This window comes from Metarhizium robertsii (assembly GCF_000187425.2).
Source record: "Metarhizium robertsii ARSEF 23 chromosome Unknown MAA_Scf_2, whole genome shotgun sequence".
NCBI lineage: Eukaryota > Fungi > Ascomycota > Sordariomycetes > Hypocreales > Clavicipitaceae > Metarhizium > Metarhizium robertsii.
Window position 1 is genome coordinate 364,611 of NW_011942160.1, and position 14,783 is coordinate 379,393.

Sequence of the window (14,783 nt, forward strand, 5' to 3'; positions counted from 1 at the left end):
GAATCTTTCCTACTTCAATATGCAGAAAAATACTCCAAAAATTCACTGGACAAGGGGCTTGGTCAGCAAATACTTTTTCAATGCGGTTTCTCATAAAGTGATTAGGTTGCGTCGTGCGGCTTCAGCTTGGTGTCGGTCACCATCTCCACGGATTGGAATTGCCCGCCTCTCACTTTTTCTCGCTATTCAGGAGCATCATTGCTCTCTCCCCCCCCCCCAAAACTAAATATGGTCGATAATTCAAGCAGAAATGCAGAAGTCGTTGTATATTTGCGGGTACTGGTGTTTTTTGAAGTGTTCATATCAAAACTGCACGACTTCAGGGTGGCTAGTCTTTGCCCAGCAAGCTCAGCATGTGTGTCCGAGAGATGTATCACGACATCCACCCTCGCACCTGAAATCGTCATGGCCGAGTTCGCCGGCAATCTCCGATCTAGGCTGTCGCACCACGCTCAATTTCCATGGCGCGCGTTGAGTTTGCGACAAGTAGTGCCAGTGGACGTGTTACATCATCATCACGGCCTCGTTGTGCTGACCCGGCATCCATCGATATTGGCGTCAAGCTTCCACCCACCACACCATGGCAAGATATTGGCAAGCACGGCGTTGAATCGCTGAAGACGGTGTACCTTGATGGTTGGTGGTTGATGCTTCGTGTCCCAGCTGCCCAGCTTGATCTCGAGTCATGCCCCGCTCGCTTGTCTATACGTACGTGCTCATTGTTACACGCCTGACCACTTGATCCAGGTTCACGAGAGCTCCTGGAAGTGTAACAGCGGCAGCAGCGGGTTATTTGCATCCTCTCGTCTCGTCTCTTCCCTGCAACTTGAAGCTAGAAGCGGGGAGGACACCCCTCAAACCCCTCCTCTGACTTTTGGCAAAGCTACATCATTTCATTCCAACCACAGATTTCCTTTTTCTTTCTGCGGCTTGTTTTGGACCCCTCGCTATCAAAAGCAGACCAATAAGTAAAGGACATACTCCCGGTTTAGCCGGCTAAAGGGCCCAGCGACGCCAATCAAGTGGACCACAGAGGGGGTTCGCGCTTGGTGAGCAGGTACCAAGGTAATATGTACTTGGCAAGTTAGCATTTGTGTCCCATTGGCACTAGAGTGCCATTATCGCCATCAACAGGAGCCGTTCATGCAGTAAAACGGACCATGCATAGGCGCCTGTGAGGCATTCCACACTGGACCTTGTCAAGGCTCACAGTAGTTTTGTCCTGCAACATGCCACGTTTGTCGGTTGCTGATGCTGCTTGGTATATTCATCGGTGGCACCAGTGTACCGCCACAAACTTCCTGTGTAGCATGCTCCAATTGTCGCCGCAATCTGGGATATTTGGCCTCAGCCAGCTTCCAGAGTCCCGGATTTCCGGAAACACGGGGGATGACGTGGTAAGGGGCATGATGGTGTCGACATGTCCTTGGTTGATTGTTGCTTGATGGTTGGCCGATGAGAGATACGTATTTGGAGGCCTTTTCTGAGTTCAACAAACTGGTTCCTTCCGAAACTCCCCACCTACCAACCAACCAATGGTTACCCCGCCAAGGCAGGGTAGCTCCTTCCTCTTTTCCACAGCTTCGGATAAGGAGCAGGGAGTAATTAGCACATGGAACATCTTTCTCTGTCGAGATGATGACGAGCCATGGCGTCTTCCCAAACCCCCTCATCCAAGTTCTAGTCGCTGATCTGCCCGCCTTCACAAGCTTGACATCCGTTTTATTTTACTGCACAAGTTCTACGGCCCTTCCGAGGCGACATGCCATAATGAATCTTGGATGAAGAAACGACGATAGGAGTACACTTCGTGGCATGGCCCTGCCACAGAGAAAATTTGGGTTCAAATGCCCAAAATCCTAGAAGCTGTCCCTCATATGAAGTAAGAAGTACCAAAACATGCCCCTGATCTCCTTGGGGTGAAAGGTACAGCCAAGTCACTAAATACACGGATAGCTATGCCGGCTTCGATGTCCAAAGCTCCTGGCTGCAGGCGGGGGTCTACTCATTTGTGGGACTGGTCCATGACTACTACGGCTTTGCCGTGGACAAGCTGAAGCACCATTCAGCTGAACCAGGCCATGGTTACTTGTTTCGGTGCCCACGGTGGCTGTGAGCCCGAAAGGGTCCCGAGGGAGGGGATCTGTGGGTGTGGCGTAGCAACATGGGGCCGTGGAGAGTTGCGCATTCGTCGATCCAGGAGCTCGAGATCGGACTCGAGCTAGCTTGCATTCACATTGCATACCTGGAGATGTGGATGAGTGAGAAGAGGCGGATATGATGCAAGACGTGGGTGTGTCTCTCACATGTCCCCGTATATAAAGTCTAATACCCAGCAGCTCGCTCTTTATGACCATCCTGAAAACCCTCGTTCCTCACCAACTGTATACTCCACAATTCGTAGCTAACCTACACATACAAACAACTTACACGTCACTTTCATCATGTCTTACCGCGACAACGACAACGTAAGTTCCCATCTCCGGCTCTCATGAAAAGGGCTCACTCGGGCCTTTACCTCAAAGGTACCCCGCTTCACTCCGTCATGCTAACATGGGAAATTCTCTCAGTCCAGCTACGGCGGCAACAACGACAGCTACGTAAGTCAAGAGAATAATACAAAAGAACACCCCCTCGCAGTCGAACACAAGCTCTGCAGTCATTGCTAACAAGTCATCTATAGGGCTCGTCTAACCGCCGTGACAATGACAGCTACGGCTCTAGCGGCAACACCGATAGCTATGGCTCCTCTGGCCGCAGTGGCCGTGACAATGACAATAGCTATGGCTCATCTGGAAACGATAGCTATGGTTCATCTGGCCGCAGTGGTCGCGACAATGATAACAGCTATGGCTCATCTGGAAACGATAGCTATGGCTCATCCGGCCGCAGCGGCCGTGACAACGACAACAGCTTTGGCTCATCCGGCAATGACAGCTACGGCTCGTCTGGACGTACCGGAGGCAGTGACTCGTATGGTTCCTCCGGCAATAAGTCTTCGTCTTACGGTTCCTCTGGAAATGACAGCTATGGCTCTTCTGGCCGTACTGGAGGTAGCGACTCATACGGCTCCTCTGGAAACGACAGCTACGGTTCGTCCGGCCGCAGTGGCCGTGATAACGATGACAGCTATGGCTCCTCTGGCCGCACTGGAGGCAGTGACTCGTACGGCTCCTCTGGCAACAAGTCTTCGTCCTACGGCTCCTCCGGAAACGACAGCTACGGCTCGTCTGGCCGTACCGGAGGCAGCGACTCATACGGCTCCTCCGGCAATGACAGCTACGGCTCCGGCAACAAGTCGTCGTCCTATGGCTCCAGCGACAACACCGACAGCTACGGCTCCAGCGGCCGTGACAACAGCAGCAGCACTGGCAGCAAGGTCGGCCAGTTCCTCGAGAAGGCCAGTGACGTCCTTGGCGGCGGCAACAAGGGCCGTTCCAACCAGAATCGTGACGACGACTACTAGGCCATTTTATAAAAAGGGACTCTGGGGTCATGGTGGAACTTTTGTGATTATGCAGCGACTGAGAATCAATTGATGATTTCTTTTTTCCGTCTCGAGAATGAGAGACTTGTGGTATTCGTTCAATAGTTTTTTTTTTCGGACATTGGTGACTCAATGCTACGGCTCTAAATTGACACTTGTTACTTGTGCCGCCTGGCGGGCCTGCCTGCAGTGACGTGACGTGACGCCCGGTGCTACATGAACAGCCGTATTCCGAGTCAGCCTTCCATTGACGCGCATGCTCGCACGCACGGCAACCTTGGTGATTCGGAGCTATTCAAAGCCGACTGTAGTAACCAGCCAGGTTGCGCCATTGTTCTCCTTGGCAATAAATCAATCGACGTCCGACACACGGTGGGCTTCGAACAAGAAATATATCAGCATGCTATCATAATTGCTATTCATTGTCCCGACAATGCCCGACATCAAACCCGGCACCGCGCCGTAGAGGAAAAAGAAAAGAAAAAAACATGCTACGCCCACGCCAATGCAGATACGTCATTCATGCACCCTCCTTCCCATCAGGCTTCTCCTCCACCAGCGTCTTTTCCACCTTGACGAGAATCGTACCATCCGTCAAGTGCCCCTTGGAATCTATCAAATGGATAAACCTATACCCCTGTCCCAGACGGTCCAGCCGTACGCACGCCCAAGCCGCAAGATCATCTCTCCCCAGCTCATCATCTCGCACCGTGAAGCGCACAAACGTCAACTCCTCGACTAGCCCGTCAATGCCGTTGAACGAGACTTGCTGCCTGCCGAGATCAACGTCGGTCCCCTTGTGGGTCTTTGTGCGAGCCTTGTGCCGGACATCAGTGTCCAGGCTTTCGGACGAACCTGGGCGCCCGTGGGCCGGGGCGTCACACGCGTCGACGTGCAGCTCCGTCTTGACGTAGGGGTGGAATTTCTTGTCGGATTTGTCGCCGTGGGGGAGGGGGATGGACTGGGCGGCGAGGAAGGTGAGTGATAGATTTAGCGTCTTGTATGTGATTTTGTTAGGGGTGGGTTTGGACTTTAAGTTGGGACGGTAACCTTGTGTGGGTGTTAGCAGAGCTGGGGAGGATAGAAAAGGGGGTTTGATGTGGTTTACCTTCGGGCTTGAGCACGTATCCGCACGTCCCAGCAAACATGCCCTCGTTGAGCATCATGCCCTCGTCCGTCTGCTGCCAGTTCAAAGCGACGACTTGGGCTCCTGATCCCCAGAACACAGTGGGCATCATGTTTGATGAAGTGATGCGGAGGCCAGAAGGGTAAGCCCGCAGGAGATAGTCTCTGTTGTGGTCAAAGAGCGCTTGGGCGTGCTTCTCGCGATGTTCCATGAACTTCTTTTCGGCCAGGGAGAAGATGTGTGTCGGCATGCTGGCCTCGGGCTGTGCCCACGTCTTGAACGAAACGGCTCGGGTGTAGATGCCCAACTTGCTCAGTGCTTGTACCACTTTGGATGGCTTCTTGGGTGGCGCTGCTTCAGCCGGCGGGCCATCGTCCTCGGCGCTGCTGTCGGGCTCTGCTGCAGGCGTGTCCGGCGGTGCGTATTTGACCTTGATGAGGATCTTTCGCTTCAAGTCCTCGGGGCTTGGCAGCAGGCCTGGTTTGATCTCATCCTCGGTGACTAGCATGCCGCTCCAGACTTCCTTCATGATGTTGGCCATCATGACCTGTTGCTCGGCACCGCAGTGGACTTCGAGACTGATAATCAGCGGCAGGTCTGACACTGTGAAGGCGCTGTCCCGAATGGCATTGCACACGTCCCGAAAGGAAACTTCCTTGGTCAGGGTATAGCCATGCAGTACACGAGGCTCGACAAGGGCGACTTCTGGCACAATCTTGGAGTCGCCATCGGGCAGTGCACCGTTCGCTGTGTCCGTGTTGTGTTTTCCAGTGTGTTTTAGTTCGCGGGTTTTGGCCAAACTGGTCTTTTCCAGCTTGGACGTCAGGCTATCTGGTATCCTCTGCCTCAGCCTGTCGAATGTGCCATGGCGTTTCGATTTGGTTGGCACAGCCTCATCGTCGGCCTTTTCATCAGCTGAACTCTCGGTAGAGCTGGCGGACAAGTCTGACTCGTCGCCATCCCAAACGTCAATCTCAACGCAGCGACATCCCCGCAAGAGCACATTGGTGTATGCGTCGGTAGTGCTATCGCTGTACAGTTGGTTCCCCGACAAGTATGTGTTGTGGCTGGAACTGATGAAGTAGCTGGAAAGAGGCCAGGACAGGTCGCTTTGGTTCCAGGGCTCTGTTATATTGCTGTCTTCAGAAGTCATGTACTGCAGGAATGCGCTGAGGTCAATTTCTGTGCTCTGTAGCAACTTGGCGGCGGCTGTGGTCTTGTCGCTGTTTTTCTGGACTTGCTGCATAAAGCGCGCAATCTGGCCAAGAGTCCATCTCCCATCCGCATCCGCGTGGGATTCGAAAACGGTCTTCAGGTACGAGATGACGGTGTTGGTCAACGCCGGGGGCGCTCGTTGGGCTTGACTGGCGCCGCCGCCGGCTTGTTGGAGGGCTGCCATGTCGGCTCTGTCTCTGGCATTTGTCTCTGGCAATCAAGTATGTTGTCTTAAAGAGCAAAGAACCGGTGGTATCGAGGAGGTGCATGCAGGAGGCTGGGCTGCACCGTCCGCCTTTGAAGGCCACTTCGAAGCTGAATGACGGACAGACGGCCCTGGGATTGACGTGTGCACTGTGGGTGAGACAACAGGCCTCCAAGGTGGTTGTTCAGGAACCCACAAGGGGCCAGATGGAAAGCAAAGCCGTCAATGTTAGACGCCGCTGTTCAGGGGTCTTTGACGCCGCTCAGCTACATTTCACGTGGACCCAAGCCATTGATGGAACCAAGGAACACTGAACGCATGAGCACAGCCCTGCCAGGATCGACGGATCCCTGCTAGATGACTGGCTACTCACCGGGTCACCGTTACTCTTGCTCAACGACCACCATCCTGACCAGACGGTCCATACCCCGCTGCACGCTCGGATTCATTGCGGCCAGAGCTTGTTTGCGTGGGAAGGTGCGATCAGTTGATTGCATAGAATCACGCGTACTGGGAAGGAGGAGGGGCTGCCGTGGCACAGACGGGCAGCTGTGAATGGCAATGGCAGCCCGTGTGTGAAGAGACCAAGTCGAACCTCAATGTTCCCAAGGCGAACCTCAATGTTCCTTTGGCTCTCGTTTAAAATCATGCATATGCTGCATTTTCCTTTGTTCCGATTCTCTTCACCCCGGCTAGGTGAGTGGCTCCAAGGGAAAAATGTACGAGGGACGAGAGTCCCAGAAAGCATGTCATTCACCACCAAACAAAGGAGGGATTCATTGACGGCTTTGACAACTCTGAACTTGTCATATTCCCCTTTCTAATGAAATCAGTCTGCTCCGACACCACGATTGATACAATGCTACTCCGTCTCTGTCTCCGTCTCCGTCGAGTCACTTGATTGCTCCTCAATCCACAGCGCCGCCACCAGAGTCAAGCACGCCCGACGAACAAAGTCCTTGTCTTTTCCGAGATCCCCATCGACAGTCATGGTACAGTCGCGAAACTCTGCACCTATGTGCTTTTCGTAAAAGCGGTACCCTCCAAAAATCTTGCCAATGCACTCCGCAGGTAGCAGTTTCCATTCGTCTGGGTCAGACTTGGCCCGAAGCCAATAAAAGTATTCAGTTCCGGTGTCTCTTTTACTTCGGATGCATCGTAGAGCCTTGACAAGACACCCAAGAGGCCCAGATTTATCTTTGCTCAATCTGAAGTCCATTTCCCAGGAGTAATGTCCCGCTGTTTTCCTTGTCATGTCGACGATGTTGCATTCTGGGCGCCTGCCCCCTGCCTTCCGCGTAGAACTCCTGAATATGCACCTGGGACTTTTACGACCTCTCGAGCGCCCAGACGGTTTAATTTTGGAGTTGGCTCCGGGGTAGCGCATCGTAAAGCTGGCGATTTCATGATTTGACTGTTGCTCCGGGATCACGTACGCGATGCCGTCCTTCTTTTTGGCGGGTTTCAGTCCGGATATTTGCCAATATACTGTCGGTGACGTAGTCTTTTGGATTTTGAGTTGTAGGTTCTCTGAGAGTTCCATCTCGGTTGCGTGCGAGTACAGCCGTTGGGCTCTTGGGAGAGTTGAGAAAGGTTTGATGTGAGAAGTGAATCATCTAGAATGTGCTGTCATTCTGCAGCAAAAGTTGCTCCGAGACAGGGCTTTTATATCTGCAAAGAACAATAACCAAATTGGGATGCATTTTGAACACAGAGGTTCATACATCAAAGTGCCAGCCGCCGTTCAACTTCTTCTCAAACAGATACAACAATCCTTTTATCAGATGGGGCGGACGTCGTGACAAACCCAGCTGTGAGGCCGGAACAAAGGCCTCATTTCTGCTCAGTCACACCTGTTCTTTAATTCGATACCTGATGATGCATTGGTCTTTGTTGCATGCAGCGGCCGAATTGAATGTTCATTTCTTACTCTGATTTGGTGCCTAGCTTGGCACTGGCAGTTCATACAATGTGATGGCACTTTCAAGAGGCACATGCAGGTCTAGACACAAAGTTGTCCATTGATACATCAATACATTGACGCATGAATCAAAGCTTGAAATACAGAAAAACAAACGACCAAAATTCCAGACACACAAATCCCGTCGCTAACCAATTGCTTCGCCCTTCATCACCGCTGCCCCAGCTGATACGCCCCGAGATACGAGGCGCGTGGCGCTTGGTGCACGCATCGTCAACATCGACGCGTTGCCGACTGCTATTGTAACCGCCGCAAATGAAAATTTCAGAATGCTGATGAAGCATAAAGTGCCATATGGAATAGTCGATGTTGAATCAAGCTATCCTGTTGCTGTTTTTGTTGTTTCGTGTACCGATCGGTCTCGCCCCGTCACATGGCTGGTATCGGAACACACCAGAGTGTGGATTTGCCTATGAGTATATACTATATCATGTATAGTATAAACCTGTTGGTGGGCAAATATATCCTGCGATGGACTGCAGCTCAATCAAGGCTTTGCATCAATAATACAGAGATTCGTATCATGAAATGCCAAGGTGCCCTGCTCACATGTGCCACGCATTTAGTTTGACGGACCTAGGCTCCCATGAGAGGCTGTTTTCGATCTCTTCAAGGACTCGGCACGCCGAATTGAAGCTTCGCTTATAGGACCTAGTATTTCCAAGATCTCGTATATATCGAGGCCGTTGTGCCACATATATAGGACCTTGGTGAAGTCCGGGTGGACTGATTTGGACTTCTTCCATTTAGGCCATTTCGGGTCATGGCACCATGGGAGCCCCTCCTCACTGCCTTGTCCCAAGAAGATCCAGACGTATCTTTGAAGATTTTGACAAAATGTCCCTTTTTTTATTCCGTAGGTTAATTCGATATCTTGGCCTGGTGCAAAGTCCCTGGCATATATCTGGGCCGCCTGCATTGTAAGGGCCGCTCCTAGCCATCCTGCTTCCTTCTTGGCGTCATCTTCTGTTTTCGGCTGGTTTGGCTTGCTTTCCTTTCGTTTTTCCAGGTGCTGCTTCGCGTTAGGCGTGGCAACCCACACGCCTCCAACTTCTGCTTCCCCCACAACTTTCTCTGCCTCCCTCAACTGTCCGAAGAGACTGAGTCAGACACTCAATTCTGCTGTGAACTTCAGGACTTTTCCATATTCCATTGCCCATAAACCTTCAAAAGGCGTTCCATAATGTGGACCAGGTCACTTCTCCTGCCTCAAGTATCTCTCCATCGAGCTCATCATCTTGTCAAGGACTTTCATGCAGTCTTTGCATTCGTTATCTTTAGCTAGCTTTCGCTTCCTAACCTGACTTGACATCTGATCCTCGGAGTCTATATCGAAGAAGTTGAACAAGTCAAAAAGTTTGTAATGGCGACGCTGAGTAGTTGAAAAGGTTTAAAACGAAAATGTTGAAGATGCCAAAATTTTTGTAATAGTGACGCTGAGCGGTTGAAAGGGTTTGAAACGAAAATGTTGAACAAGTCAAAAAGTTTGTGATGTTTTTTTTTTCAGGTTGGAATGGTACGGTCCGGGACTGCAGGATGGGCGAGAAAAGCTCAACTATTTATACTCGTGTCCATGTGCACAATGCTACAACACCTCGAATCGCAGATTCTGCGTTTTGCGTCTGTTCAGAAAAGAAATTGCCTTCACAGAAACCGATGAAAGCATGCACGAAGCATGCATATCCAAGTCTATGAAACTCTCATCCTTGGAAGGCTCGCTGTTGGGGATGAGATGCGGTCCTGATTGTGCGTTGCTCCATCCCGCATTGCCGCTTACTATTTACTAGGCATCGTTTTGCGGCCAACAGAGCATGCACCGCTGTTGAACAGCCACCTCAGTGCTGTCACATATCACTTCTTTTATAAACGACACCACGCTGTCAAGGACCCAAAGCGTATACTTGCTGAACAAAGCCGCGCCAAAGGCGCAACAAGGCGCAGACGTGCGAAGTGCTGATGAGGCTCCACGCAGCTCTGCAACCACAATCCAAAAATAATATCCGGCAATTCCGGCAATTAATCTAGAACGACCTTGGGCTGCTACTGTTCATCTGTTTCAAGGTTGGTCATTTTCACGGAGCTTTGTCTCCCAGCATGTTTCAAGACTAGCAGCTTTGTTCAATCCGGCTGGAAAGCATCGAGGTCCACCAGAAGCTTACGGCTTTGCTTTCGCCAACGGCCCATGTTCATGTTGGCAAAGGACTTGTTGTGCTAGGTATTGGGCACGTTGGACCTCGGGCCGATATTGCTGCATCTTTCTGCTGCATGGGCTGACGGTTCCTTCATCCCCGTCGCCAACACGCAGCCTCTGCATGGCGTAGAATGGTTGTAAGGCTAACTCCACACAGAAATGAGGAATCAGAAATACGAAAATGACAGTCATAGTATGCTAGACGTTGATTAAGTGTGTCAAGAGAGAAGCTATAAGATCGAGCTTTGCGATAGTGGCGCCGCCTTTTGAGCTGGTGGTGTTACCGGGCGGTCGGCGCCGAGAACGGCCCCACAGTCCGACTCGGCCCCACAGCTCCGAGCTGCTGCACTGGTCGACGTCCATAACTCCATGCAGGTGATGTTATCAGAGCCGAACCCTTAGTCATATGCCGTGGGGGAAAGCTTGGGTTAATCTTGCACTCGACTTGCGGCCTTTATGCTGAAATTCATTGCCACTCTACAGCATTAGCCACCAAGACAGGATTTGGGGAGACAAAGGCACAATGGCGGAGACTGTGAAAGCAACCCCGGATTGAACATGCAGATCAACACCCTTGTTGGAGGGGTACAAGGCATAAAGGACTTTTCATCCAACGGGGCGCCCTCAATTTTTGGCGCCACAACCATCAACGCTTTCCTCATAGTCCTGAAAAATCGAATATGACAAGTTCAACAGCATCTAGAAGATTCGGGGCGTTCTTATGGAAGCGGAGCTACAGCTTTCCAACATAACAGAACCCGGTATTTACTAATACTACCAAAGACCACCGAAGGGGTATCTATGCAAAAGCCACCATTCCATTTCATCATGTCTTTATGTAGGACGACTTGTGAACTCAAGAGGAGTTATTCATCGCAAAACGAGAAGTTGATTCGCGAGCCACCCCCTTTCATTTCCCATCTCTGCCCTGCCTATCTCTCCGCCACCTCTCCACAAACTCGTCCATGTCCAGATGCAGCCTCAGCCCTTTCCCCGTCATGGTGTTATACACGGACCGCAACTCATCAGACTTCATGTCCCGTATAAGGCTACAAAACGCCTCCATCATAATATCCTTTGACCACGGACAGTGCCTCAGCCCCCTATAAAATAAATCCTTCACCTTCGGCCGTAATTCCCTGTGCGCGAAGCTAAAGCGCAGATATGCTATCCACAGACCAGTGTTTGCCTTGCAGACATCGCTCGACAAGGCATGCTCAAACGCTGCCTTTGCAGTATTTGCATTCCCGCGCGATATCTCATGTTCAATGGAAAAAACCCTACTGCTCAAACAGTCGTGTTGCTTGATGAGGATCTTGTCATAGAGCAATTGGCGCGTTTCGTCAATGACCCGCAAGCTGGAGTCAGCCCACTCTGCGAGCGAGAGAAAGATTGAGTTTCGGGGAAAGAAGTCGAGGAACTTTGACAGCTGTTCACGGAGATAGACTCGGCGAAAGGGGCTATACACTGTTAGCCCGGATAGGGGAAAAACGAGACGTAAAGTTAAACTTACCCTCGAGTGGCATTCAGGTACAACAGTTGCGCTCCGAATTGGAGCATGCGCTCGTGTGAACGGGTATTCGCGTCCCCGCGGGACTTGAACTCTGCGGACATGCCTTCGATGGCATTCATGGCAGCGGATATATTACCCTGTGCACCTGATGTCGGCTCGGTATTGCCCCCATCTGTCAGGTATGACAATAATGTCAGACCCTCGATAAAGACCGCAGCATCATTGGCTCTTCCTTCATACAGGCACTGATGAATGTGTGCAACAATTTCTTGTCTGGTCTTGAGGATGACTGCCGGTGAAATGCTGCCATGGTCCGCCTGCACTTGACGTAGGGACTTGTCAAAAGCAGAGCACAACCGTGTGATAGCCTGCGTCCTGTTCCCTGCTTTCAACTCCTCCCAGCTAAGTGATTTGTGAAGCTGGAACCCCGGGGCGCCGACAGATAGCTAAGACACAAAGACCTTAGTAAATGACCAACTCGTAGAAACGGCTGCACTTACCGATGGCGCTTCCATGGCTGATACAAGCACTTTCTTCCCGACATCTGCATTACCATTGGCGAATTCTGCCAGGGCGTATGCGTTGTAGAGCTCAGCATTGTTTGGGTACTTCTTCAATAATGCCTTTGCAGACTTCTTCACCAATGGCCGTTCGCTGGCGAAGCTAAATCCAAGATAATAAAGAGCTAGACTCTCTACTTCTGCTTCGTGAACCAATTGCTTCAACACATTTCCCACGAATGCCGTCTCCACGGGGAGGTTCGTCAGGGATGAGCCGAAATACTGGAACCAGTCCGCTCCAGCAAAGAGGAGAGGAGGGGATAGTGCTGCATTGCGGACTCTGGAGAATGATGGAGGCTTCCTGCGAACTTCCTCAGGGTCATCTAACAAAGTTGCCTGACGTACAGCTGTACTTGTGACTGTAGAGCTCGAAGTGAACTGGTCATCAAAGGCAAGTTCCGCCAGAGGTGTAGATCGAAACAACGGTGGCAATCCACAGAATATCAGAAAGGCGTCAAGGAGTAACTCTCCAGGCCGGCCCTGCAGTAGCACATCCAGCACCATGAACAGCAAAGGCTCAATATCCGAAATCATGACTACTCGGAATGGGTCATCCTCTGTTCCATCATCCATTGTTCTCGCAGGTAATTTGGCACTTTGAGCCTGGCCTAGCTCGTAATGTGCCCACGCCTTGTAGGCATCCCTTGTCGCAATATCCGCCACTGGATTGTCCTTCCGCGGCCCTGGAGCTTCCACCTGCCCACCAGTTGACACATGATATTTCCAGCCTTTGGCATCCTCCTCTCCAAGTCGTGGGACTTCGCTCTCCCAGAAATCTCGAAATGCCTCCATACCAGTTCCAGGCATCTCTGAGCCGCCCCTGAAGAAGTTGAACTCTAGCAAAGCTTGCCACGCTGCCACAGCTAGCTCCTTGTATCCAGAGTCATGCATCAATTTTGTTGTCCGCAAAAACACATATATAGCTTCCTCCCAGTGCTTTTCTTGTGTGCCGGCCCGCGACAGGACAGCGCGCAACCTGTCCAGTAGTATTTGCTTGACATCGTCGTACTGGAAGCTGGAAATATTAGACATGGCAAAGTCCACATGCGCCCTCCATAGCTCAAAGTTGTTTTCCACTTCTTTCTCAATTTCTGACCACTTCTTTGCAGCAAGCTTGCTCGGCCAGATCTTCATCCCTTCGCGCATGAGACGGACAAGCACAATTTCTCGATCCTCGGCTACAATAGCATTAGAGAGAGCCGACTCAAGCATGTCAACTTTGATCTCTGAGAAACTGTGTGCCGTATTCGCCGTCGTTCGCTCATCGATTGTCTCGCCCGCCCGCTGCAGGTCATCCTGATGGTCTACCAATTCCATCCAAGCGTCAATATCCCCTGGATGGTCTTTGACCTGCCTGTTCAGCTGAATAGATTTCCACCGAAGCGGGTTATCATGCTCCAGGTCTACTACTTCGTCCTCAGACCCCGAGCTGTCATGGTCAGACTCGAGTGCCGCCTTGGCCTTGGCTTTGCCTTCAATAGACCTGTACGACAGACCTTCATCGTCTTCAGATTCCGAATCTCGCTCATCTTGCTTTCTCTTTTTGGAACTCCCAACAGCCAGGAATGTGTCATCCTCATCAGACTCCGACGCCCTTGCTCGAAGCCTGATCGGGTCACGCGTCAGACGAAATGACTTGGACCGCAATCCATCCTTGTCAAAGAATCCCACCCCATCGCCTGGGAACCGGAGGCTGAATTGGTCCCTCGGGCCCTCGCGATGAATGACAAGTCTACCAGCGGTGCCGAGGACTCTACCGCCCCCATAGCGATAGTAGGCTGGGACTTTGGCGCGATCAAGACCGTACTTTAATATTAAATGGTCTCCTTTGGTGTCGATAACAAAAGTCGATGACGTGGTTTTTTCAAGCAATGCCTTTGGACCTTGCGCTGGCTCTTGCGGTGGCGCAGCTTGCCTCTCTCGATGTCGGGAGGACCGCTCCTCTCTTCGGCGAGAATCTTGGCTGTGGTGAGAGCGATGGCGCTTATCTCGGTGCCTGTCCCTCGACTGACTCCTTTCTCTTTGTTTTCCTTTGCCACCATCGGCCTTTGTAGGCCTTGCCGGATCCCTGGCTTTGAACGAGGAGAACTTGGGCACGACGAGCTTTGTGCCACTCTCGCTGTCCGACATGGCTATTAATGCCACGATTGTGGGGGCGGCATCTGGGTGAGAGCTTGCGCTTTTGCCATATACATGAAAGATTAGCCCTTAACCAACGTGCTGATATATGTTTGTCTAAATCATGGTAGCATTTTGAGGTCGTGGCGCGACGTCAAGCTCGAAGACCCACTTCTGCAACCCCATCTGGGGACCAGATACCAAGGATTCAATGTGATTATGAGCACTTTCGACCTCAGCTCCACCCAGACCTGGATTATCGACATGTCTTCAAATCGCAAATAGCCTATATTATTTGCAAATAGAAAGGAGCTTCTTGGCCACCCAGTGCCTGCTGCTCCCAGCTAGCCCCCCCTCCATGGACTACGTCGCAACGCTCACTTCTTC

At 51.5% G+C, this 14,783-nt stretch overlaps 4 protein-coding genes across 4 annotated transcripts; 1 reads left to right on the plus strand and 3 right to left on the minus strand.

Moving 5' to 3' along the window:
- Positions 1 to 2,444: 2,444 nt before the first annotated feature.
- MAA_07089 (uncharacterized protein) lies at positions 2,445 to 3,466 on the plus strand (the record flags this gene model as incomplete). Its single annotated transcript, XM_007825087.1, has 3 exons — positions 2,445 to 2,468; positions 2,571 to 2,600; positions 2,684 to 3,466. The coding sequence occupies 3 exons, from the start codon at positions 2,445 to 2,447 to the stop codon at positions 3,464 to 3,466; spliced, it is 837 nt and encodes a 278-aa protein (XP_007823278.1).
- A 541-nt stretch (positions 3,467 to 4,007) lies between these two features.
- On the minus strand, positions 4,008 to 6,012 carry MAA_07090 (PLC-like phosphodiesterase, TIM beta/alpha-barrel domain protein; the record flags this gene model as incomplete). The annotated part of the gene is made up of 2 exons (XM_007825088.1): positions 4,008 to 4,537; positions 4,596 to 6,012. The coding sequence occupies 2 exons, from the start codon at positions 6,010 to 6,012 to the stop codon at positions 4,008 to 4,010; spliced, it is 1,947 nt and encodes a 648-aa protein (XP_007823279.1).
- Positions 6,013 to 6,895: 883 nt separating this feature from the next.
- On the minus strand, positions 6,896 to 7,576 carry MAA_10771 (acriflavine sensitivity control protein; the record flags this gene model as incomplete). Its single annotated transcript, XM_011412690.1, has 1 exon — positions 6,896 to 7,576. One exon carries the CDS (start codon positions 7,574 to 7,576, stop codon positions 6,896 to 6,898), a length of 681 nt encoding a protein of 226 aa, XP_011410992.1.
- A 3,539-nt stretch (positions 7,577 to 11,115) lies between these two features.
- Positions 11,116 to 14,408, minus strand: MAA_07091 (DUF1740-domain-containing protein; the record flags this gene model as incomplete). The annotated part of the gene is made up of 3 exons (XM_007825089.2): positions 11,116 to 11,665; positions 11,719 to 12,164; positions 12,219 to 14,408. The coding sequence occupies 3 exons, from the start codon at positions 14,406 to 14,408 to the stop codon at positions 11,116 to 11,118; spliced, it is 3,186 nt and encodes a 1,061-aa protein (XP_007823280.2).
- Positions 14,409 to 14,783: the final 375 nt, after the last annotated feature.